The sequence below is a fragment of the Chanos chanos genome, chromosome 5, assembly GCF_902362185.1.
Source record: "Chanos chanos chromosome 5, fChaCha1.1, whole genome shotgun sequence".
Taxonomy (NCBI): domain Eukaryota; kingdom Metazoa; phylum Chordata; class Actinopteri; order Gonorynchiformes; family Chanidae; genus Chanos; species Chanos chanos.
In genome coordinates this window covers 21,265,256-21,290,568 of record NC_044499.1, presented here as the reverse complement: position 1 = coordinate 21,290,568, position 25,313 = coordinate 21,265,256, and the positions used below count along the sequence as shown (strand labels likewise).

Sequence of the window (25,313 nt, the reverse complement as noted above, 5' to 3'; positions counted from 1 at the left end):
ATAAACTAACGCCATCACCTACGCAGCGTTTAAGCTAGCACGACAAAATCCAGCTCATTCACTCTTTTAAAACCTGGATTATCTTGAAGTGTTGATAATTACAATTCTGCCTCCCCTCTTTTTTTTGTGGCCTTTCTTTCATGTTAACGTTGTGTGGGCAAAGCATGTTTGTTTCCTGCTGTTTTTCGTCTCAGCGTTTGATTTACGTGTCTTTGTTTTTGAAGTTTGAGGGGTGAGGCTCAGAGAATATCAGAACATGGAGGAAAAGTCTTTGAAGAGAGACCAGACTGTCACATATCTGAGGGGGTGAGGGAAAGAGAGGAAAAGCTGGGGGGGGGGGGGGGGGGTGGTGGTAAAGATAGAGGGGGGGGAGCGCGACAAGGCGTGGAGTAGAGTCTTCTTTTCTTCATTTCTGAGCAAGGTAGGCTCCGATGGTGAAACCCACTGCTCCCAGAGCGGCCAGGCCAAAGACTGTTACTATGGACGACCAAGAGCTGGTAAAAACTGAATCCCTCTGTCTGCCATACAGTTCCACAAATGCGTCCTGGAGAGAGAGAAAGAGAGAGAGAGAGAGAGAGAGAGAGAGAGAGAAAAATGAATTTCAGCATAATTTAGGATCAAATATAGTGTGTCACAAAGCCCTGGCAATCATTTTGGAAACTAAACTGCAAAAGTGACTGTGTTTATAAAATGCTTGATGAATGTTCTGTGTCCTTTCCTCAGCCATCCATTTCCTGTGCTTTACTGAATAAACGGCCTACATGTCTAGTCTGGCCTGAGAAGGCCTGCTGTGATGTGATGTAGTCTGTGTGTATGTGTTTGTGCGTGCATGTGCGTGTACAGTCCGTGTTTTTATTAAATCAGTTTATTCATACAGCATGTATTTGACAAGGATAAACACTTATACAAGTGATATCTAGCCAGTAAGCCATGGTAGGGAGGAGAGCCAAGAAACAATATATACAAAGAGAGCAAATAACAAGATTAAAAGACACTTTGGAACACCACATCAAAGAGGCACAAAAAACAAAAGTAAATCACACTATTTGTCAGTTAAACTAAAATTCTGACACAGGGAAAGGGTGTGTGTGTGTGTGTGTGTGTGAATATACCATACTTTTTGTGTTTCGACAAGAACCAAAAGTACCACTAAAGATATAAATATCCAAAAGTCTTTTTTTTCAAAAATATATTGCTTTGACAAATATATATTAATATTATTGTTAAACATCAAAAAAGGGGGGGAAAACACAATGCCAAAGTATTTCTTTGCTCAGGGCTATGTTACTGAAACATATTCATATACATATTGATTGTTATTTACTTACAGTGAACTGGAAGTCAGTGGGAGGTCCCCACTCAGATGTGGAGATTAACGTGTGTGAGGGTGGGTGCTGAAGATCTGTTCATGTGTGGTATGTGTATGAGGGTTTTGTTGTATGGCTGTGTTGTGTCTACCGCCACCTGGTGGTAGCTATGCAGATCTTACAGCCGCTGGCTGCCTGGGAATTAACAGTAGACATGCCTCACAAAACCTCCTTTGTATGGGCCACAGTGTTGATCGAGATGACTGGGGAGGTGCAGATAAAGGTGTCTGCACGGCCAGAATCCTCTCCATCATATGCAGGATGTCAAATCTATCTCTGTATTATATATGGGCTTATCAACACCGGGCTTTGATGGCCACACACACACACACACACACACACAAACACACACACACACACACACTCACACACACACAAACACACACAAATATACTTTCCTACTTGCACCTACGAACACCTCAGTTCAAATAATGTATGAGAACAGAAACGGAGAAGCTCTGACACAACTAACAGCAATGAATGACTAAAAAATGACCCAAAAAACCCGCAGGAGCCACTGACCCTGTACCTCACTATTTCTGTAATTCTACTCAACTTGATTTTATCCCCCAGTCAAGGAAAGTTCACATGAGAAGAAACAACACATTTCCGCTTATATAGTCCCCTATTCAGGAGGCCAGCTGGACACAGGAAGTTGCTTCTTAAAAGAGGATCTTTGTAGTAGGCAGGATATCCATATCATAGACTTACTCTTGTATAGACTGAATCCTCAGACGGATCCCCTGGAGTTTTGTTTGTTTGTTTTCTGAGATTATTACAACACAATTACCCATATCTTGCATAATTCCATTTTAAGTAAATAACTTAGTGTGTTACTCTCTTGGCTGCTGATTTAATGTCTGGAGTTGTAGACGTTACTCATTTGTACTGAGTCATAATAATGCTTTCCATTCATATGTAATTATATCTGAGCTACAAACGCCCATGTCAAAATGCAAAACTTAACATGTATCATGTCATTTAAAGGTGCGTTTAGGATCAGTTTGACAGCATATTAAATAGTTTTGACACATAAGAGGCTATTTGAACGGTTCGGCTGCAGTCTGCCCTGTTTTAAGAGCGTCAGCGCAGAGTTGGAGTCCATTTCCCTCAAAGAACCAGCACAATCCTCAGCTATGCAGCACTGTTACATTCCAGAGAGCAACAAAAAGACAAAACCATTTCCCCCCCTGTCTTTCCTCTTTCCTGTATTATTCAGACAGAGAGAGAGAGAGAGAGAGAGAGAGAGAAAGGTTAAGCAAGGGTATAGAGAGAGAAACTGATTTGATTTGAGTCAGCACGCTGGCTGGCTCCGCGGACACACAGATGAAATTTTTCCTCCTTATAATTGCTGGTCTGACCCCAAGGGTACTCTCACAGGTAGAGTTCCTCTCACTGTTTCACACGCTCCTCTCTCTGTAATCCAAAACCGGATGAGGGAATCATAGTGAAAAGCCTATAAAGATGGATGTAGGTCAACCAGCACCCAAGGGTGTCCTGTCTCCTTCCTACAGCACCCACCCCAGATGAACAGCAGGAGGCTGCTCAGGTACTAATTAGCAAAATAGTGCTTATGCCAACTGTCAGGCCACCCACTGGGAGGACAGGCTGCTGGTAAAGGGGGTGCCTTCTACAGAAAGAGGTGGGGGGGGGGGGGGGGGGGGGGCGAGACAAACATGCAGACGTGTTTCTTTCTTTTAGACTTTATAATGTAAAACAAATGAAGAGCGGAAGCAAATTTCACATTCATTGTTTGTGCAAAGCCTTTTTTTTTTTTTAAATAAATTCACCCATGCACAAAAAATCTAATCTTAAACCTTCTTATGGTAATAAGGAAAGTCCCGGAGAAAGAATAGGAGGAAATGGTTAGAGGACTAAAACTTTTTTTTCTTTTTTTTTTTTTTGGAAAAATAGGCTCTCCCTGTGGTTACTCATACGCAAAAGCTGAGATAGTTCTAAGTTAACGACCTAATGTCTCAAGCTTCAACATACATTTTACATGACTCAAACTTTTAAGAGGCTAACGCACCTGGGTACCAAAAAAAAAAAAAAAAAAATCAGTTGGGGGGGGACAGAATGAGAGGTTCAACCTGATGAAGTTAAAATAAAATGGGCTCTAATTTGCTCATATTTATCATTAACAATAATCAAAGAAGACAGTACGTCCACCTCATGTTTCTAGACTGAACTCCATGATACAACTAAATTAATGACCTTTATGAGTGAAGATTTTCAAGGTTCAGTGAGAGAGAGAGAGAGAGAGAGAGAGTGAGAGAGAGAGAGAGAGAGAGAGAGAGAGAGTCACGGGGGCCAGAGTTGATGGAAAACTGGGAGTCAGGTGGGCATCATGGGACATGAACATCACACTCTGCTTCATCATCATTCTCTCAGACAGGCCGTCACATACGCACACCCACGCACCCACACACACACACACACACACACACACGTTGCATCATCACATGTGACACCATCATACACTATACACTATACTACTCAGCTGGAACCTTGATTTTTCCATTACGCTGCAAGGCTTAATGTTGATGGATAAATAGGTTGAACGAACTTGTGACTTGTGAGTGATGCCTGTTCCCTGCCAAAGAATTCCAAAGCGCTCGTTTTTCTGACCTCTTTTCTTTCTTTTTTTTTTAAATAGGTCTTTATTTACAGTAGAAACTGCTGAGGCATTTGGCAGAACTTGCCCTCTCCAAGTTCCTGTTCTACATGAATTACAAGCAGTTGTTTTAGATACAGACTTTTTCGATAGGTTTGTGAAACAGGAACTCTGAAATTCCATGACTTATGACAGTCATCACTCTCTTCGGGCACCACCGTCACAAAAAAACCCTCATTTTAACCATTAACATATTCTTTTTTTGTTCCACGAAACAGGATTACATCAGTGAAGTGAAGTATTAAGCAGTAGGTAGTCTCCAGTTTATCATTCAAGTTTGCAAACAGACATTTCTGAATATTGGCTTACTTGCTCATGTATGACAACCTAGCAGCACACAAAACACTTAAGCTGCCCTCAATTGTTCTCCCGTGATATTTAAAGAGCAGGAAAACCCATTCAGATGAACAGGAATGAACTGAATCGGCTATGGCAGACACACTCCTCTGAGATCGGTTCTTCTCTGTAGATCTTTGAGATTAGGATTCAGGACGGTACAGTTTATCATATATTAGCGCAAAGCTGTTGAGTTTTTATGATTGGCCAAGTAGTGTCCAACAGGCTGAACCTTGACTAAATAACTGTTCACTTAACTTAACTAAATGCAAAGCCGATTTTCATCTTCATAAAACTTTGAAGTTGTGATCCAGGCACTGGTGTGAGAGGCCCCGGTTAAACGCTATGCTGTGAGGAATGTTTTCATTCGTGACCGTTTAAGTAAGGTCAGGAGCAATCACACGGAGCCTCAAGATTCACACTTCCTCTTTCTCCCTTTGCCTGGATGTCCAGTGTTCCCCCCCCCACACACACACACACACACCTCCTTTCGCTTTCATTACGTCGCTGTGAAATTGAACCCCTACGGAAATCCTTTAAAGCGCACACACACCTCCCCTGAGGGAGCTAAAGTTATGAAAACGTTTGCAGGGGCTGAGTGGCGGGGTATCAGTGCCAGCATTAGCTGTTGCCAGCGTGCCATGGTTACCAATATGGCATCGTAGCATTATTGGCTTGACTGGTGATTTACTTTCTCACGCGTAGGGACGCATTTGTGTGCTGTTACTGTTTAAAGCAGTCACCGTCGTCGTGGAGAAGGTATCTCTCCGGTTTAAACAAACAATGAAGTAAAAGCTTTATCAGTGAATTTTTCTAGTGCCCATTAATGAAAAGATTATAATCATGTCAGTTAAGGCTCCTGATTACCATCGTCTCTAAAGAAATTTGTAATATTTAGACTCCACATGCAATACTGATTATTAGAATGTAGGTCAAATTAAATTCTTGTATCTTAAAGCATGTACTGAGAGAACTGGGGGCTTCTTTGAAAGTCATCCTGTTCATTATTGTCTGAGAAGATCAAGTGTACATGCCAGGTAAACACACACGTCTGACATCTGAACAAACAACTCTGCTTAACTCAGATTACCAGACCCCTTAGTTCATGCAGCCCAGAGTAGCATGTGTGTTATTTGTCAGCTTAAAGGTGTGAAAGAACTCTCTGAACCCTGTATAACCTCTGAGTGAAGAGTACAGTCTATCACGTGTGTGTATGTGTGTGTGTGTGTGTTTTCCATGAGTGAGAGAAGCAGAGTGAGAGAGAGAGAAAGAGAGAGTGAGAAAACACTCTCAGGAAGAAAACAGCCGAGACTGATTACATTCAATCAAAGTCAAATCTCACATGATTAACTGTCATGCCAAACTATAGATGAAGGCGCTTGAATTCCCCTTAGACACACAAACTCGCATTATTAATTTATAAACAGTTGATCTGAAGTAAACTAAACAATAAACACACAATAATCACCTCCAGATACAAAATGTAAATGTTCCCTCACAACAAGGTCACAGTTAGGAGTCTAACTGTCAGTCTCTGGGGACTCATCCATTGACCTGCCTGAGGGAAAAAACAAAAAAAATAGGTCTGAGAACCCAGGTCTGGGTTCATTCCAGAAACAAAACACATCAGCACATAAACTAAGAGCGAAGGACACTGGACCCTTGGGACAAATTGACAAATAGCATCGCTGGAAACCTGAAGGTACTGACTCAACACTGCTGACACCTAAACACAAGAGACAGTTCAAAGGTGTCACAGGTCAGTCGTCGCTCATGAGAACTGTTCCGTTAAAGAAGCCTATCACGCAAGGAGCCTATCCATTGTGACAGAGTGCAAATTATTTTTAGCCTCTGTAAAAACTTCGGAATATCATTCTGAAAGAAGTCAATTACATACACCATTAACGGGAAAAGCTTTCTAACAATAGAGACGAGCCAAATTATTCCCACTCACCAATGCTTGTTTGTGCTACCTCCTGACCAGTGCTGTTAATTATAATTCAATGTTACCATCTTTGTGTCACTTGTTGGAGGGCGTCTTTGTACAGAGATGAAACAATATTAAATGCTATTAGTATGCTTCAGGCTCAGCATTGGGGTCCTCAGTGGGCTTTGCTAGGCTTGGTCTGATGTCCTTGTGGCTACAGCGCACGCCAAAGGACAGACTTAGTATTCATGGGAAAACACCTGAGGGCACCTGAGAGCGTAGCTGAGTTAGCGAAAGAGATCCAAGTTCTCCTGTTCCCAGAATCACCTGCAAATGGCTCCCATTCTGCTTCATAAATATTCAAATATGTGTCAGTGTCAGTGTGTGTACACAGCAGAGAACTCCTACAGGGCACTGGGTGGTAACAAGATACCACATAAATCAATGGCAACTGTTTTGTCAGAGGACCCATTTTATGACTGCCATTCTTCATCCTTAATAAACCTGTGCATAACAGGGTCCCTGTGTGTGCAAACATTCATGTAGAGGAAGAGGGAGGTTACAGAGTGTGAAAAAAAAGTAATGTTATCCGTTTCTCTCTTTGTTTTGGGCAGAGGAAAGAGACAGAGAGAAAGATTAATAGAAAACACATAAAACCTTACTTTGCATTCACCAGACCGTGGTTATGATTTAAAGAATCATTCTTTACTTTTGTGTGTGTGTGTGTGTGCTTGTGTGTGTGTGTGTGTGTTTTATTCCAGACCTAGGCGCCCTTCACTGAACAATGATCCAGTCATTCAGGACTCTGCATTTTGTAATTGATTCTATTAGATCAAACTTCACTGGAGACAATGGGTCTCATAGTCTTGCCAGGGCAAGCAGTGTCTTGTTTCCATTTGGCTGGTTTGCAGTAATGCCATTCAAACTACTGTTGGGTCAACTACAACAGTCGCCATGTCAAGAGTACCGCTGCAAATGTTCGGTACAGTAGAGTGCGTATACAGCAAGCACTGTAGAAACATCTCTTACTGAAATTACTGAGAGAAAAATGGACCTGAATAACATCTTTGCTTTTCAAACACCCAGTGTCCTTATCATGGACATGAACTTCTGTAAATATGTTGGTGATGGCATTCATCTTATAACAAACTATCTATCTGACTCATGTCATTTTGTGATCGGCATCATGAGTCATTGCGCATTAATGACAAGCTATGACTAATGCCTGACCTTCCTTTTATATCTTGTGTTAAAAAAGCCCTCATGGGCTCTGGACACACACACTCAAATAACCAAGTCCACAGAGGAACACATGTCCTTGTGCAATCAAGAAAAAGCTTTTAGAGTCCTCCCGGCTGAAAGACTAGTGACCTGAGGGGCTGAGGCGTCTGCATGCGGGGAACGAGCATCCTGTTCTCTCCCTCCCCTGAAGTGGAGACCAAAGTGGCATTCTGCTATAAATAAATGCCATCTAAGCCTGCCAAACCCAATCTAATAAAACCTTTGCTTATTGTATCTGTTGAGTGGAGGCTGCCGTGTAAAAGGGCAAGGATGACGTGTGTGCAGAATGGCAAGGGGCGCTGAATCATCATTTGCCTGGGGAAAAGGGGTGGGGGATTACTGTAGCTAAGCATAAGAGGACAGACAGGGTAGAATGTCCACTGCCTCCACCCGTCCCACCCTTCTTCCTCGCACTCCGTCAAGCCCTCTTGAACAATCAGATTAACCAGAGTCCTCAGCCAACAGGAACCATGCCCATTTGACCACTCTGACATCTGAAAAAAACCCTTCTGGGTGAAAAAGAGCAAGTCTGAATCACACACACACACACACAAACAAACACACAAACACAGGGCAGTTGTTGCCATCATAATGTGAAATTCAAAAACACACACAAAAACATAAGAATGGTCTTAATCTCACCTCTTTTGTAATAACACCTAAAAGTGATCATTGCAACTGAGTTAAAACCTTTAACATTTGATCACACTGGACAAAGCCACTGTAATGTCTACTTTCTTCACCAGGGATATATTTGGGACCTATGATTCACAAGCCAAATGCAGCAAAATGAAAGAAATGCATTTCCTGTGGCAGAAAAAAAACAAAAACAAAGAAAATCTACTGTTTTGGGAGACATTAGTGAGAAGACTTGTGTCTCCAAAAAAAGAAACAAAACAATCTAATGATGATAGAGATCACATGATCAATTTCTCTGATAACTCTCTGGAATACTGAGGACAAGAGAGCGTGAGAATTCCCTCTGGATCCGCCCCAGTGGCTCTGGAATTGAGATTAACAGAGATACAGGCTGTGGGAGCTCGGACGTTCCCCTGTGGCTTGTTGTGTCTTGTGAGGCTAATGTTTCCCATGAGGGAGTTCATTTCCTGAAACAGAACCACCACAGCCTTGCTTTTCACTGTAAAGATGTCATTTCTGACCTCAGTGCAGTTCTACCATCGCAAAGACATCTTTATCCCAGCCCTCACAGTTTGGTTACAGAATCACCAATCAGTCTTCATCTTCTTCTCCGAAATGGATAACTTCAAAGTGAAACCTCTGTGTAATTATTAGACCAGCAAAGACAAGGGTTGGTCATACTTTCCACGCAACAGAGCAGACAACCACAAAGTAACCATAGTAGAGACAGACTGTTTAAAAACCAGTTCAAAACCAAGCATCAAAAGAGCTTCTACACTTGCCAAAGTGGAGCATACTTCCAAGGACATCACCATTATGAGGTCATAACTGCAAAACATTCTAATGATATCAGCAGCCTAGCAACAGGTACAAGTGATATGAGACATAGGGCTTTTGACTAAAATCCTTTAACACTTGCTCTGAGGTACAATACCCAATGAGTGTAGACCAGAGATGCCCAAATCCAGTTCTGGAGGGCCAAAGCCCTGCTTCCTTTCTTGTCAACCAAATGCATACGGTCTCTGATTGGCTGAAGAGAGCACACACCTGTTTCCCAGGTAAAAATCAGCACCAAATTAAGATGTGAAACCAAAAGAGCAGCAAGATTTTGGCCCCTCCAGGACTGGACTTGGACACCCCTGATCTGGAGTATCCTAATAACTTTGTCTACGTCACCCACAGACAGATCCTAACTACATTCAGCACAGCAAACGAGTTAAGTGCCAAACACAAGAGGGCACTTAAGAAGTGCTGTGTTACAAGATCATACGAAAGAACAGGTCAATATAATCTAACTGTCACGGTCTAATAAATTACAAGAAATTACAGCTTGTTGAGAGAGCTGTTTTGTTGACTTTGATTTCCAGCAAAAGGTTTGCCTGACAGGAGTGATGTAACAGGTACAACAAGAGCTTGCCTGGAGCTGAGTCTTGTGTTTCATATCCTGGCAGTGAGCAGTGTGAGTGTGGTGTAACCTCACTGTCTGGAAAGAGGCTGACTTTTCCATGGTGCAGTCAGTTCAAGCCCTCAAACACAGAGGCCAAGCTCGTAACCAGAGAAACACCTATTGCCAAGCTAAATGTCTGGTTGCTACGACAATAACGGTCTGAAGTCAGTGTGTAGGAAATATTTGAGTGGGTCAAAGTTTTTAGGGAGTAGTTGGAGATTCTTTGTCCAGGCCAAAGCCTCTCAAGTGTAGGCCTCCTTTAAGACATCTAATTCAGCTAAGCAACTCATTGTGTCCATGTGAGGGTAAGATATTCATACAACAGAAGAACAAAAAAAATGTATTCTCAAATGGGCTTCAGCCTAGAGCTGGGAAACAGCTCTATTTTTAAATGAGCAACTCAGAGAAATTTAATAAGTTCCCATAAGGAAGATCGTATGACTCAGCATGATGTTATACAGTGTAATCCTGCTGATAAGAAGACTGTTTAAAAAAAAAAAAAAAAAAAAAAAACCCATCAGAGGTACAATAGTCAATCTGGGGAATGGGTTCCTTATTTGAACATCGGTCAGCAAGTGGCTAGGGTTGCACTTTAACACTAGAAACATGTGATTCAAAGCACTTTAAAAGGTACTTAGTAATAGCCCTTATCTTCATTCACATCTCCCTCACAACATAAATGACAACAAGATTATGAAAACATCAAAGGTTGCAAAAATAACGACGCAAGTTCATGCTCCATTAAATCTGACTTCTTCATTGTCTCCAGTCAGGACGAAGGCATTCCGTAAAACAACCGTCATGAACCCTTGTACGTTTTGGCAACACAGTTGTTCTTATGAAGTTAATGGCACCGAGTTGTACAGGGTTTCAGGTTTTAAGCTATTCACTGAGAGAAACAAAACATAGATTGCGGTTGAGACACTGCGAGAGAGATAGAGCATCTCAGGTAACCATTTAAGTGGAAGAAAACAAAGACGTACTTGAGGGAGACCCCACAGTGTGTCTTTGAAGTGGCCGCAGAACATTGTGAGACAGATTTGGACATCGGTCTCAAGCTGAGTTATACATAAAGCAAGGGACTGTCCCAAAGTAAAGTTAGGAGAGACGGTGCACAAAAGAGCATTAGAGATTATGTATTTGGGAGCACACAACTGAACTCTGAAAATTCTGAGATCTCTGAACAATGCAGTGATTCAACTGTTGAGCGACTCACTGCCCTTGACATTTTGGGTTTAGCTCAGCTAATCAAGAGCTTGATGTGCAATTGTTTGGCTGAGGTAGTACAGATGCTGAACCAAACATAAAATGTCAAACTCACATATTATTGTACAGACAATTGGACATCTGAATAAAACATCTGTAGAGGTTAGCCAAAGGGTACAAACTTGTAACTGCATCTTCAAGCAGCGATACAACTGTCACCATCACCTAGTGGTGATATTTATTATTACTCTTGACCACAAGGAAAGCACTCAGACAGAGTATGATGATCTGCAATCACAGACACTTTCCTAAATATCTATCAATTTTTGACGCAACTGTGATCATACAGAGCTCATGAACAAAACCATGCAAAAAGCTACAAAATACATTACAATGGATGGTGATTTTCAGACTCCTTAATGTGGCAACATCAGTGTAATCAGGAACATGAAAACCACCAAAACTGAATGAGACCACTTTATGAGAAGTTATAAATCTCTGCCAAATTCCACTCTGTGACTCTAAGCTACATGCTAATCTGCCGGTAATCAAGAAAACTGTTTCTGTGGATGCTGAGGCCTCTATCCACCCTTCTGTTCAGTTTGGCTGATTTTGGTTGTTTGGCTCCATGCTTCCTACATCAGTGTGGATTAATAAGAAAATCCTCATGAATACTTTACCAACCTTTCTCTGTCAAACTGTTAGGAATGTGGCCAACAAAACAAGGACATTTGGAGGAAAAGTGCTCATTAGATCATTAGTGCACAGAACAACACCACATTTTTGAGAAGGTACATACTTCAAACATGCCAGGTATGCGGTTAAACTTGACAAACAAATACCAGCCACTGTTTTAGGCTAAGTGTAAATTTACTCTACGCAACCTTGTGTTAATTTAAAGACAGCTGACCTGTAATAGTTGACCACAAAAAACAGACAGACATGGGAAAGGAGTACAAGAACAACATGGTCATTGTAAAGTGACCTATGCAGTGGGGGACCAACAGTAGTATCCGTCCAGTGTCATTCCACACTACAACAGCTGGCCCTGCCTTTCCAATTTAGACATTTCCCAATTTCTGATGATCTTGATGTCAGTTCTTTATCAGAACATTATTGGCAAACTGCCCATTGTCTGGAATTCTGGTTAACCTCTCTGAAAGGCTGGTGGTCCCAGGTGACATTAACGCCTCTTTAGCATGGCTCTGCCTTTAAGTATAACTCTGCAGGACTCCAATGCTATCAACAGCATGGTGAGCAAATGGATGCTGTAAACACATAACACATGTTTAAAACATCTCCATGCTTTCCAGCAATGAGGTCATACTTGAATGGGAATCTGAAACCAAAAAAAAGTGAAAGATTTCTGAGAATAGTATAACACAGCACATTTCAAAGGCCCTAGAGACCCTTTCTTGAAAACAGGCAATCTGCCTCTCACAATATGTGGATGTGTTCCACTGTTGTTTATTACACATCTCTTCAAAAGTCCAAACTCCTTCCCTTTCCTGCCCCAAAAGGACCTCCTTCTCCTTGTCCTTCTCCTCCTCTTCTACTCTTCTGTTGGATAAGATGAGAAAAGCAGGGAAAAGTTCATTGACCTCTCCTCTGGTTGAGTTTCATCCAAAGCGAAAGGCACGTAGGAATGAGAGGAATGCATTGAGGCATGGAGAAAAACAATCCCACTTTATATTCCTATGAGTTGATACAGCAGGCATGCGTAGGCCAGGGCTGCTATATCAGCACCACCCTTCAGAAAACATCTTGTGTTTTTTCAACTCAGTTTTAGGCTAGCTCTTAAAACACAAGCCATAGTTAAAGAGTAAAAAAAAAAAGTGTCTTTCTTTAAAAAAAAAACCGATTAAGAAGTTTGGTGTTTGTTTTCACAGACATTGAAAGAGACAACTAAAGGCTTTTTCTCAAGTGAATTTTATTGCTTTGTGTTTCTTTTGAGCGGTTTTTCCACTCTCTGACTTTAGAAAATGATGGCCTACTGTATATTGCAATTTGAGACAAAGGAACTGAGTGCATCCACCCCTGCCTATGCGTGGTCATCCGAGCATATATAGGTCCAGCACAGCCCTGACTATAACGATGCAGTCTAAGCTCGGCTGTGCAGGCAGGCATGCTCTGATTGACGGTTTCAGTGAAATCTCCCCTCAAACTGCTAACAGGACAGTGTCACAGAAACTGTACAGATGATACAGTCAGAGCATCATTACTGTGACAACAAGAGCTTTCTGACAGAAGAACAAAAAGTGTTGAAAGGACTGAATGAATTATGAATAGCAAGTGAATAGCATTTGTTCACATGATGTCGTTTAAGAACTTCATCTCACCTCCCACAAGTTCTTGTACTAAGCTGATAACTACAGAGAAAGCTCACATTTTGAATAAGTCGAAAGGTCAAATTTGTATCAAAAGCACTAGATTTGAGGGGGGGGGGGGGGGGGGACGACGACAGCCAATGTATTTCATCATCAAAAAAATGAAGGAACTAATTCAATCTGTCTGTGAAAATGATTTCACCAGCTAATAAGGTTATGAATACTAATGGAGTGTGATTAACTTTAGGCAAAAAAATTAATAATGTTGCAGTGCCTTGTTCCTAATAGATAATTAATCCATACATAATTAGGTGCCATATTTTTCACGGTCATCTGGGGTACAGAGTATACATTTGAATTCCGAGAACTGTACTGTGTATTCTCACCTATAAAGTGCATGATTAAACTGCTCTCCTTCACTGATGGGCAAAATATTTGCTCTTATAAGATCACTATGCAGCACTTGAATTGGCCATCACAATCAAAATGAGGAAAATTATTGTTCTGTTCATAAATCGGCTTCATTAACGTGGAGTAGAAAGCAAAACACCATACGTATAGTGTCTAACAACCATGCCTTGGTCCTGCCACTATATTCTGGCAGTCTACTTGTGTCAATAGTGTGCCTGGTACTATAGACGCTTTCCCTCCCTAAGCCCCCAAATGTAAAACGTTGTCTGATGTGGTTTGGCTCATACTGAGTCCACACTGAGCTGCCTGACTTCCATTACGTTAGGCGTTTGTAGTTTGATGAAGGCTCCCCCCCCCTTCCAAAACCGCATACCTCCTCCCTCTCCGTTAACATCACCTTCAGATCAAAGGGCGCTAATCGCTGCTACTGCTGCGGCTGGCCTTATTATCTGGTGCTCCTTTCCTGCCCACAAAGCCTTTGTGATGGAAGAGGGACGTGTGTGCAATACACTATTCCATCCCCATTAACTTAAGGTTAGACAAGGGCGAAGGCAAGCCTGCCATGCAAACTAGTGAAGTTTGGGAGAAAGCAACAATTTGAGCACTTCTGAATCAAAATGTAGCTGGCTATAGAGTCAGTACACTGGCGTCAAATAAAAATGAATGTAAAATGCGACAAAGCCACAAACAATATTGAACTTCACCCCTCCCTTTGTTCTTCAACAGAGACCGTCATTAAGCTTCAGTCTGGCAGTATAAAAGCACTTTAGTTTTTCAATAAGAATTTCATTAACTTATATGTGTAATATTTGTATGAGAAAATTCAGTCTAGACATTGACCTGTTTTGGATTTCCCTCTTCAAATGGAGAATAATATTAAATTACTGGTATGTTTATATGGCATAAGGGTGTCCATGAAAGAAAAGAAAAAAAACGTCACAGCAAAATAACAGCACAGCTATCCTGAGTAAAAGTGCCACTAAGAATTGTTTTGCTAAACAGTTCTCCTCAATAAAGCTCCAATCTCAATCTGGAGTATTCGCTGTTGAAATGAACAATACATCTGACTACTCTAGGACACAAGAATATTTAGTTGGGCTTCATTTGAAGTCTTCCACTGACCTGATATGCTTTAAAAAACATTAGGACTGGCAAGGGGATGTTTGACGTCAACTGGAGGAGATCTACAGCTCACAGGGGACCACAAACAAAAGCTTCACGATGCAACTCCAGTTTGATTGACAAGCCCTTGTTCATTTTATTCCCTTTCTCAAGGGTGGAAGCCTCAGCAGACCTTTAAGGAGAGCTTGTTACTGTAGATACCCATCACAGGACTGTTCGTTCACTGTTTGAATCTGACAGAGGAGACAGTAGGCCTGGACTAGATGTGTGGGTTTCTTGACCGTGGAAGATTACAAGTTGATTGGATTGCAATGCAAGTGATTTAAGAGAATGTTCCCCTAGGAGCTTTTATCTACCCTAAGTCACATGGCCAACATGTGTTACCACTTCACAACCAATCAGGGGCCTTCAAAGGAGATGGTGAGTGCCAGGAGCTAGTAGATTCCAGAAGCCACCAACTCAAGCCAAGCGGTTTCAGTGAGAGTTGCTTCTTATCTTTATATGGTGCAATTAGAAAGTGTTTTATTCACTGTCTCTTCACAAGTTCACTTCACAAGTTGTGCTTCTTGAAATCATGGGCTTAGCCAATAAACATCAAACACAACTGCCATGTTCCCCATTGAGATTCTCAGTGACAAAGCCCTCATAAATACAGTGAGATGCACATCACAAGAAACTATAGCAGCCCAAAACAGTTACCCTTGAGACACAACATTGTGCTCCGGTTGATTTCTCCAATTCTCCCATCAGGTTTTGATGGTTCACGGACATATATAAAGTTCTTTGTGTTTTTGCACTTTGTTGTCAGCCATTGTCAGGGACTGGTGTTAACTAGCACTGTGCCATATTTAGACTCATGCCAGGGCAATGTATAGTGGACAGGGGGCAGTCAAAAAGTCTGCTCATTAAACAACAATCCTGACAAACAATACACATTCTAGGGATGGACAGACAGAGAAAAAGGGACAAAGTTGTCCTGTCGATATCCTATGGACAGCCAGGGTCTGGATGTGTTTTGGGAATCCCTTGGGGGGGGTCGTTGGTGGATACAGTTGCGAGGCCATCAGGCGTCTGACAGGAAGCTAGTGTCCCTTGGGCCATTTTTACCCTGCTACGGTTCACATGTCACCCCGTGACAACAGTGCATTATTGATTTCACACCCCAGCAGCAGTCAGGGTATGGCCTGTAACTGAATGTGTGTGTGTGTGTGTGTGTGTGTGTGTGTGTATAGACTGAGTGGAGATAGTCAGTTGGGAAACAAGCTTGTTAGTGCTGTATGGGTCAGTTTGGGTTTGTTCCACTTTCCTACTTCAGAATACAGACCACCACCAAATGGGGACTCTCTACTCAAACTGAGCAACAGTCTTTTAGCAAAAATTAAAAAAAAAAAACAGAAGAAACAAAACAAAACAAAAAAAAACATAGTTTGTTGACATAAGTTGACATAAGCTGATATAAGATGCCACCCAAAGACAAGACATAATTACAGATAAGACATTGTTTAAAGATACCCTTGCAAGTTTAATCCGAAAAATGTTTTTATATTTCAGTTTTCTTCCGACTTCACGTGCGTCTCTGCAGGGTTTTAATGATGAGCAATAACAGATACACAACTTGTGTATCTTGTTGGATCTGTTATTTGGTACCTGGAGAGGACAAAGAGTCTCTATACATTCTTTGACAAAGTGCCAACTGTAATCTGCAGCATTATGGCTAACTCTACAAACAAAGCATAGCATACAAAATGATGAAAAAGAACAGTACGGGAGTCATAAAAGACAAACAGAGCAGCAGAAAACACACTTGGGGGTTAACCATAAACATGTCAGACACATAAATGGGACATAGGACTGTGATTGGACAGTCCAGCAGAAAAAGCTGCGTGTGCAACAGGAAAACAACTGAAAGATGTGAATCAGCACACTGATGTCAGTGGGCACAAGGGGGCTAAAACACAGCATAACAGACCACTGACACAGTGCTTGTCAAACACTCATAGCTCTCAAGAGAAAAAAAAAAACTTGTTGCAATGGTTTCCGTCAAGACAGATCGACCTTCGACACTACAAAGATATCAAGAAGAAAGCAAACACCGATGCGTTACTCATCGTAACTCCGGGTCAAAATATAGACACGCGATAGAAGTTTCAGGGTCCGTCTGACCTTAATGAGGTGAGATACGTTCAGTGGCTCATTCTCACCCAATTACGTGCCCTTGCTCCTCTGCATCGTCTTTATGATAAAAGGGCAGACAGTAATCACTCTCTCCTTCTCAAATTTCCCCTTGTTGACCTACAGCAGCTGGTAACCACCTAACTCTCCAGCCGTCTATACTGTGCAGAAGGGTTTTTTTTTTTTTCTGTTCTCTGTGCCTACGCAGGGAATAGCACCGTGGTATTTTCATAATAGCATATGACAATTCACTGGTGCATGGGAGAAGCAGTAGAGAGTCTATATTTAGAGGGCCTCTCACATAGCCCTGCATATTTTAGGGCAATGCAGTCACCTGACACTGCGGTGGAGAAAAGACAGCAGGTACTGAGTTGGAGGTCCTTGCTCTCCTGCAACGGAGTCTTTTGTTCTTGGTCTTTGTGGGATGACCGTTTAGTGTCACAGATTAGACACACTTATGTTTAATTCACTAACATGTGTTCAGGCCTGGTTGTGGCTAGAGGCTAGGAGCTTTAGAGAGTAATGCGGCGGGGGGGGGGGGGGGGGGGGGGGGGTTTAGGAAGGCAGGTACATGTGCACGCCGAGACGCGGTCAAGAAGAAAGGTACAAAGTATGCTCTACATGCACACACACGCATGCAAAAGCACACACACCCTTACACACACAGCACGGAAATATGCAAATACAAAGCATTATTACCGCAGCATAATAGAGTGAGATTTGTAAAGAGGTCCTTCATCAGATACACATGTATATGGAGAGATACAGATGATGCAGTTAGACACAAGCACGTGCACATAAACACACACAGACAGATTCACACAGTATAAATCTCTGTGGGCTTGACCCCCATTGACCTGGCAAGCACGATTGTCCACAAAAAGAACAAACTGTCCACACCCCTGACCGGCCTCTCAGGAAAGCGACGCCCTGTTCGTCCGCTTTCTTTATTTACATTCCTGAGAACAGTGAGGGCTCCTGAGAGCAGGCCCAGAAATAAGCTGTGGAAGGGTGTGGGAGATCAGAGGGAGTGGAGGACAGAAGCTCCATCAGCACTCCAATCTATACCATATGTTTACATAGTGGTGCATTGGTCCACTTTGTCTGTAGACCTATTACCAACAAAGTTAGCAACTACATTACAAGAGTGAATGTAATGATAATGAACAAGGTAATACTAAGTGTATCTCACACACACACACACACACACACACACACTGTGCACACCCAGACACGTGCACATGCGCGCGCACACATACACACACGCACACACACACACACACACACATTATGACAGCTACACAGCAAGTCGGAGGTGTTAAGTACCCTTAACTATACTGTAACAGAAGACCCTTTATTCAAATAATTCTTTTCTTAGATTAAAAGAAAATATTACTAAAGAGATTAGTACATTAAAGGGATAGTCACAGAGATATTAAAAATAAGTCTTAATGTGTAAAAATAAGCCTTAACTCAGGTTTGGTTTTTGTATTCAACTGTTACTGAAACCTTTCAGATTCTCTAAAACGACTGCAAGATATCCAAAAAAAATCCAAAATGGTAGACAGAAAAATACTATCACAAATTCATCAAATACCACTAACAATCTGGTGCATTACATTCCGCGTCTTGAATAGAGGGGTGTGTCAAAATCTGACTATAAATAATAGCAGAGTATTTTTACAAAATATTACTCAAAGACCAAAACAAAAGGTTACTAGGTAAATCAGTGTATTAATAGTACACCCTAAAACTACTCAAAAGACCCATGCACTATGAGTAAGCTGAAGGTTATTCAGTAGCTATGTGTGGCTAGTCAATCTGGCACATCTGTATTAGTCACTAACAGTGATGAAAACCCTGGAAACAGTTCTTTCAAAGTGGAACACTGTTCTCTGTGTGAGTGAAGTTCTTTAGACCAGTTCTAACACTGGAAAGGGACAGCATGACAGACCGTCTTTGGATGGCTCTAAACATAGCAGTTTTTGAAATGTCCAAAAAGTGTTTACTCCAAGGCCCAAATGAGTCAGTGTGTTCTTGGACGTGATATGAAGTTGCAACACTGAGGCTGTGTGTTTGTGAACTAAGACAGAATCAGGTGAAGGACCAGATGCAGCTTTTGACAGGATATGTTCCTTGTTCAGGATGCAGATAGATCCAAACCAGGAACATATTGTAATGTCCCACCAACCGCCCTTCAGACAAACATAAGGGCTTCTGTGTGACTGAATATACATCTGGGAGCCTTTTCTCAGAGCTAGTAAAAGGTGACGCAAGCTTGAGAGAGAGAGGGAGAGAGAGAGAAAGAGAGAGAGAGAGAAAAAGCGAGAGGGAGAGGGCTGGATTTAAAAGGCAGCATTACTGCTGTTTGGCTTGGTCGGTAGGAAATGTTTCTGAGATTACAGGCGCTCCACTCATGAGTATAAACATACAGGCAGATGGCAAGTGACTGAGGTCGGCTTCACCGAGAGGTCCCGCCGAGGGGGGAAACTTTGTCTCGGCCACACTGCGAAATGACTAAATCTCTGTGTTTACACTCACTCACACTGACCCCCAGAGATCACACCTTGATTTATAAAAACAGTGAATACTGACAGAAAGCCTCCATGTATACATTATCAGTAGAACTCAATTACAAAGCTTGTGCTGAAACACATTGCATCAATGTTAGATATGTGTAAGTGTCACAATTGTATTTTTGGAATAGGCCCAAGCGTTAATGCCTAGTTTCACATACATACAAGTCCTACAATCTGTAATATTTTCCATTACTAGCTTATTGGACTCAAGTATACAATTTCACAGAATCTCTCCGAGTTAGCATTGCTCAAATTCTGACAGCAGCGATATTGTGTGCTGTTTCCTGTGCTTGATTTTGTTCCAGTCTAATGCCATCCAAAACACGTAAATCAGAATGATGTAACTGGAAACCAATAGAGAATTTACTGGAATAAGACGCTTTTTTCATTAGAAGCTACTTTCATCATTACTCATTCCTCTCCTTCCTGATCGTGGGCAAACACATTTTTCTGATGAGGCCGTATGTTTTTGGGATGTCTGAGCTCACATAGACAGAAGCTTCGGTGGAAAGACAGTTGATCATTTGCGGAGGAATGATGGAAGGAAGTTATGATGTATTAATGTGTGAAAACAGAAGAACAGCTGAACATACAACCATTCAATCACTGTCATATCAATACATGAAGTGGAAACATTTGGAGGAAAAACAAAAAAGTTCCAGTGTCTTTAAAACCCCAGTTTGACCTTTGACCCAAATCAACCTGACACTGAAACAAGTTAATTAGAACCAGTGGCAGACCACTCAACTATGGGAGCACTCCATCAGACTTCACATGGACACATAAGGATACATTTATCAGGATTCTCCCTCACTACTCATGCCTGATTTCATTATACCAAAACACACCTGTCCTCCAGACAAGGATCCTCTCTCTCTCTCTCTCTTTCTCTCCCTCTAACTTCCACCTTATCAGCTCTCCAGGTGTGCCCTCATCAAAACATATAAAACAAAGGACTGATTAAAGTTTTTACTGACAGAGCCACACACACACACACACACACACACACACACACACACACACATTCTCAAGGCTTATGAAATCCAGCTCTCTGTGTCCTAAATGTCAAGCTCTTTCACATAGTTACATGATACACAAGGAGTGGGAGTCACATTGGTGCTTTTGTGAAAGTTCATGATGAACGCGGGTGTTGTGTTATTCAAAAAGAGGATGAGCCACAGCCTACACAAATCCTGTCGCACGCAAACCTCCGTCACAACGCCTCAGTCCACCAGGGATAAAACATGTCATTTAAGAGGCTGGCCAGCATTGCTGTATCCAATCACCCATCATTTACTGAAACACTGAACAAATAAACACAGGTACACTAATGTATAGGCTTAAGGGACCCACACCCTTGTCCAAAAACAAAGTATTACTCTATTCCCACAATACCTGAGTTTGGAAGAGGAGGGGTATGGGAAGAGGAGAGTATAGGGTTCAGGTGAAATAAGAGAGTGCAGACAGTGTAGGTTTTTATTTGTGTGTGAGTGTGTGACACAGAGAAAATATGACTTATGATTCTTGTTGCTGTCTGAACAGTGACAGTCTATGTCACTGAGAGAGGAGAAAATTAAAAAAAACAGACATTAGAACAAGCAAACATGTCTTGTTATTGTTGCAGCAAAAAATAGTTATGCCTTCGAGAAGTTTAGTCATACCAGGATAGCAGGCCATGCGGCAGACTCAACAGCTGAAAAAAGCCAAGTACCATCTATTTTGAGCAGACACTGGTTCCAAACAGGAAACAGAAGGTAGGCTGGTTGATTGGAGTGCTCACACTTTTCCAAATGTCACCATTAAGGTTAATGAGCTGCCCACCTCTGCCTCCTGCATTTAGAATGGATTAAAATAAACAGTCAACAACAACTAACCTCAAAAACTGCGGTTAAGTGTACTTTGTTTAACTTTCGGACAAAGGCCCAGTGTTTAAGTATGGAAACCAACTCTCTCATTCTCTCTCTCTCTATCACTCACTCACTCATACAACGAAAAGTTCTCAAAGTGTCAGGATGCGAAAAAAAACAGAAGTAGGCTGGCAAAGTGACATAAGCAGTTTATTTGAGGTCTGTAATCAAACTGATCACTGAAAAATGCTTTTGTAGATTATTTTTCCAGGCATGATGTTCCTCAGTACCTTTGCACATGTCAAAAACAGAAAAACACAACACAGTGTCTCCTGATTAAGACAAACTAAATTTTTGTCAGACACAAAAGTCCTAGGATCAATTCATCTCAAACTTCTCCTTTAAAAAAACATTCTATAGCCCTTAATATAACAATACGCCTTCCAGGATCAAGTTGATCTCCACCTTACAAATGTTTATTCACCTAATCCTGTATTTCCTCTTGCACTCAATGCCATTCAGGTCATTGATTTCAAATGAAGAATGAGTGAAAACACACCACTCTATTATAGCCCATAAACATGTGTGAGAGAGTATCAGATGTCAGGACACTGTCTGAAATTTCAGAACCATGCTGGGATTCCCCCCCATCTGAGATACATTCCTCTGTGCATGAATGGAAGTTTCAGTATCAGTAAACCATTCATAACGTCAGTGAGTTTCAGGCAGGTGTCGTCGTCACACCTAATTCATTATTGTATTTGTACTATATGAATGGCACTGTTTTTACACTAAGACACTTAAGGCCTAGTGTTCATGTATCCCATCTGAAACCTCAAGAAATCAGTCACTCAGAGACTTAAGTGTATCACGTGTTGTTGACTTAACACACCACTGTTGTTACCATAAAATTAAACCTGGATTTTAAGGGGCAGTCCCTCATTAATAGTCTAAATGTTAGATTCTGGTGTTTCTGACAGGACTTGATTGTGCTCTAAAATCAGCCAGAATTACCTACAAAAGACTGATGTCTGACATAGCTGAAGCACACAAAAGACTTTAACTGGATCCTTAAAAAACAACCTGAGACAATGATGACCTACTTACCCACACTGTAAAATCACATTTCTCCTTCTCTCATCCCCCTTTTCTAAAATAATCAAAAACAAGTAAATGCCTTCAGCTTCCAATTAGCACTATATTTCTCATTTGACTCGAGTGACTGTGAACCAAAGTGACAGGTTCAACTGTGAGCACAGGTGACAACGCAGGAGCTCTCAGGTAATCACACCTGTTTGACAAAGACCAGACCTTGGTCAAAATGTTGTCTTCTATGCTTACAGTGAAAAGAGAAATAAAAATGCTAAAAGGGAAGGTGAAACATAATGAGAAGTTTCTTTTTTTCCCTCTGACACCTGTTCAGTATTAGATAAGCACATGCCAGTTCACTCTGGGTGTCTGGCCAATTCTTTCACACAAGGAGAGGACAAAGGAGAACTGTTTTAGAGCTCTGATGTGAACAAGTGTAAATCAGAAATATCTCACTACTCTTCTATTATTCCTAAGGATTCATAGTCTATAATCCTTTGATATGAGGGGCACAACCTGTTCTCTCGAAGAGGCCAGGACTCGAGGGGAATGCTAAAAGTCTCCTCCTTAAAGATAAAATGCTACACATGCATCATTGATGAATGCCCCCTGGTCAGAGAACTGAATAATGCAAATTAATTTTACATTTTGGTCCACGCCATTCCATCTAATTAGGAACTCATTTTTGTTCAGTTAGGCTCAGAGCCCAGATCCTCAGCAGAAGAGGGTGTATTATCAAAATGACCCACAAAACACTTGACATGCCTCATGAAGTCTGTTTGTTTAAGGTCACCTCATGTTTAACTTTTAATTGTAAGTTTGTTAATAACTGCCTAGTTCACCATCACAGCTGGGCCCATCCAGACCTGTTCCTGTTCCTAATGCCACGAAACAGCACTGTATCCAAGCTTGAGATAAAATAATGAAAGCTTTGAGCAAAAAGAGAGAAAAATGTCAAATGGTTGACTGTGAGTGTTTTTTTAGTGGAGTGTGTGTGTGTGTGTGTCTGTCTGTCTGTCTGTCTTCGACTCTGAACCAGGAGCCCCAATCCATCGTCTGGGTGCTTGTCACCCAGAACCAGCCCTCAATAGGATGCTCAGCATGGCAATGCCCTCGGGGGGCATTCAAATTAAGCTGACATGTGCCCTGACACGCGTTTGCTCCGTTTCCTGGCTGTTCCATCATTGATCCTGGAACCTGACACTGCTAACGATCCCAGCATGCACCAGACTTCACTCCCTCTTATACATTCACCCCAACATAGCCTGAAGAAAGTGGCAGGCATAACCTACTTTTGAACACAGCATTTGAACATTTTACATGTTTTTCAGCCATGATCTATAAATAAAGGTGTGCGGTGTACATTTCTTTTTAACATTGGTATTTTTTATAACTAGTTGCCAATATATTCCTAACCTATGGTTTTCAATCTAGAGCAAGAAATGTAAACATTACAACCCATCTGACCGGTTGCATTGTGAAAGGCTGAATATTGTTCCCATGAGAATGAATCAACAGTGCCTTTAAAGAGAGTGTGCCACACCTCTATAAAGCAGCTGTCTTTGATGGTTCGGATAACTGATACAGTAAGAGACGTGAGAGAGGTGTGACAGAAAGCGTGCCCTCTAATTGGACTGCTGTACTTGATAAACAACCTAAGCCTCAAATCAGGAAAATTTAAGTATGATGTCACTGACTGGAAGGCGTAACCACAAAAGCAGAGCATGCAAAACCAAGGCATTCGCCATCAGACGGAGGAACAAAAAATAGAGCACTGTGTGACCACACATACCCAGCCTCCGTTTTCTTGGATCCAGCTGTGAAGCGGTCCATTGAGGTACTCAGTCATCCATCTCGCAATATTATCCACTTGCGACGTCATCTCCTTGTTGGCGCATTCAACGCATACAGTTCCCCCAAACTCGAAAAAGGCAATTATCCGACCCCAGTTGACCCCGTCCCTAAAAAGCTCGTCTATCACGGCGACAAACCTCCGTTGCGCCGTGATAGACGTTATTTGCAGTTTCAGAGACATTTCGGCAAAGTCTGGCTGGTACATTCTCTCTAGTTCGTCCCCGGCCTCGCGCAAAACCTTATGGATAGGGGAGCACGGGTCATGTTGCGGACGGGGGTTACGACAAACGCCGTCTTCTCCTGACTCCGTGCCTTGACTCCGACGCACGGGACGCGGAGCGTCCGCCAAACCATTTGAAGCAGGGTCCTCAGACAAGTGGGATTCCCATCTATATCCCCTTTTCGACAGCTTGTGGTAGATATACTTTTCCACAATATGTCGGTTATCGTAGAGACTATGATTAGCCATTGCGACTCTTAGGCAGCTCAGAAATTAACGGCACAATTATTTATTTTCTAAGCCACGCACATCCTTGTTCCATTCCAGCTAAGTGCAGTTGAGAAATACACATATCGTACTGGCTGTGTAGGCAGTGGTTCGGGAGTCCGTGCAGACGTTGCGCTGAAATCTTACGAGAGAAAAGTAGAGTTATGTTTTGACTCCGGGATAGGCTCGTTGACTACAAATACACATTTATGAACTTACTTCACGTTGCCTCACTGAGAACATGCCTGTTCAGAAAAACGCCCACTTTCTTCTACGAGAAAAAAAACCTTGGGATTGTATCAGGATATATATCCGCGTAGATGGCATTCCCTGCAAACTATAAACCACACGGTCCTTTTGGCTTTGAACAAAATCCACTTCCAAAATATCTTTCTACTTAGGAACTAATAGTCGGGAGCAGCACTTGAGCGAAGACGGAAGAGAAGGCAACGATTTCGAGACGCACTTAATCGAGTTTCTCTCTCCAAGGAAACGTCGTCTGTCTACAACAAACCCTTTGAAGAAAATTCTTGAATTAGTGTCCTTGT

At 41.9% G+C, this 25,313-nt stretch overlaps 1 protein-coding gene across 1 annotated transcript; it reads right to left on the bottom strand.

Annotated features, from left to right (window-relative positions):
- Positions 1–405: 405 nt before the first annotated feature.
- bcl2b (BCL2 apoptosis regulator b) lies at positions 406–25,038 on the bottom strand. Its single transcript, XM_030775564.1, has 2 exons — positions 24,217–25,038; positions 406–544 (listed from the first exon to the last, which is right to left on the bottom strand). The coding sequence occupies exons 1-2, from the start codon at positions 24,745–24,747 to the stop codon at positions 407–409; spliced, it is 669 nt and encodes a 222-aa protein (XP_030631424.1). The 5' UTR covers positions 24,748–25,038; the 3' UTR covers position 406.
- Positions 25,039–25,313: the final 275 nt, after the last annotated feature.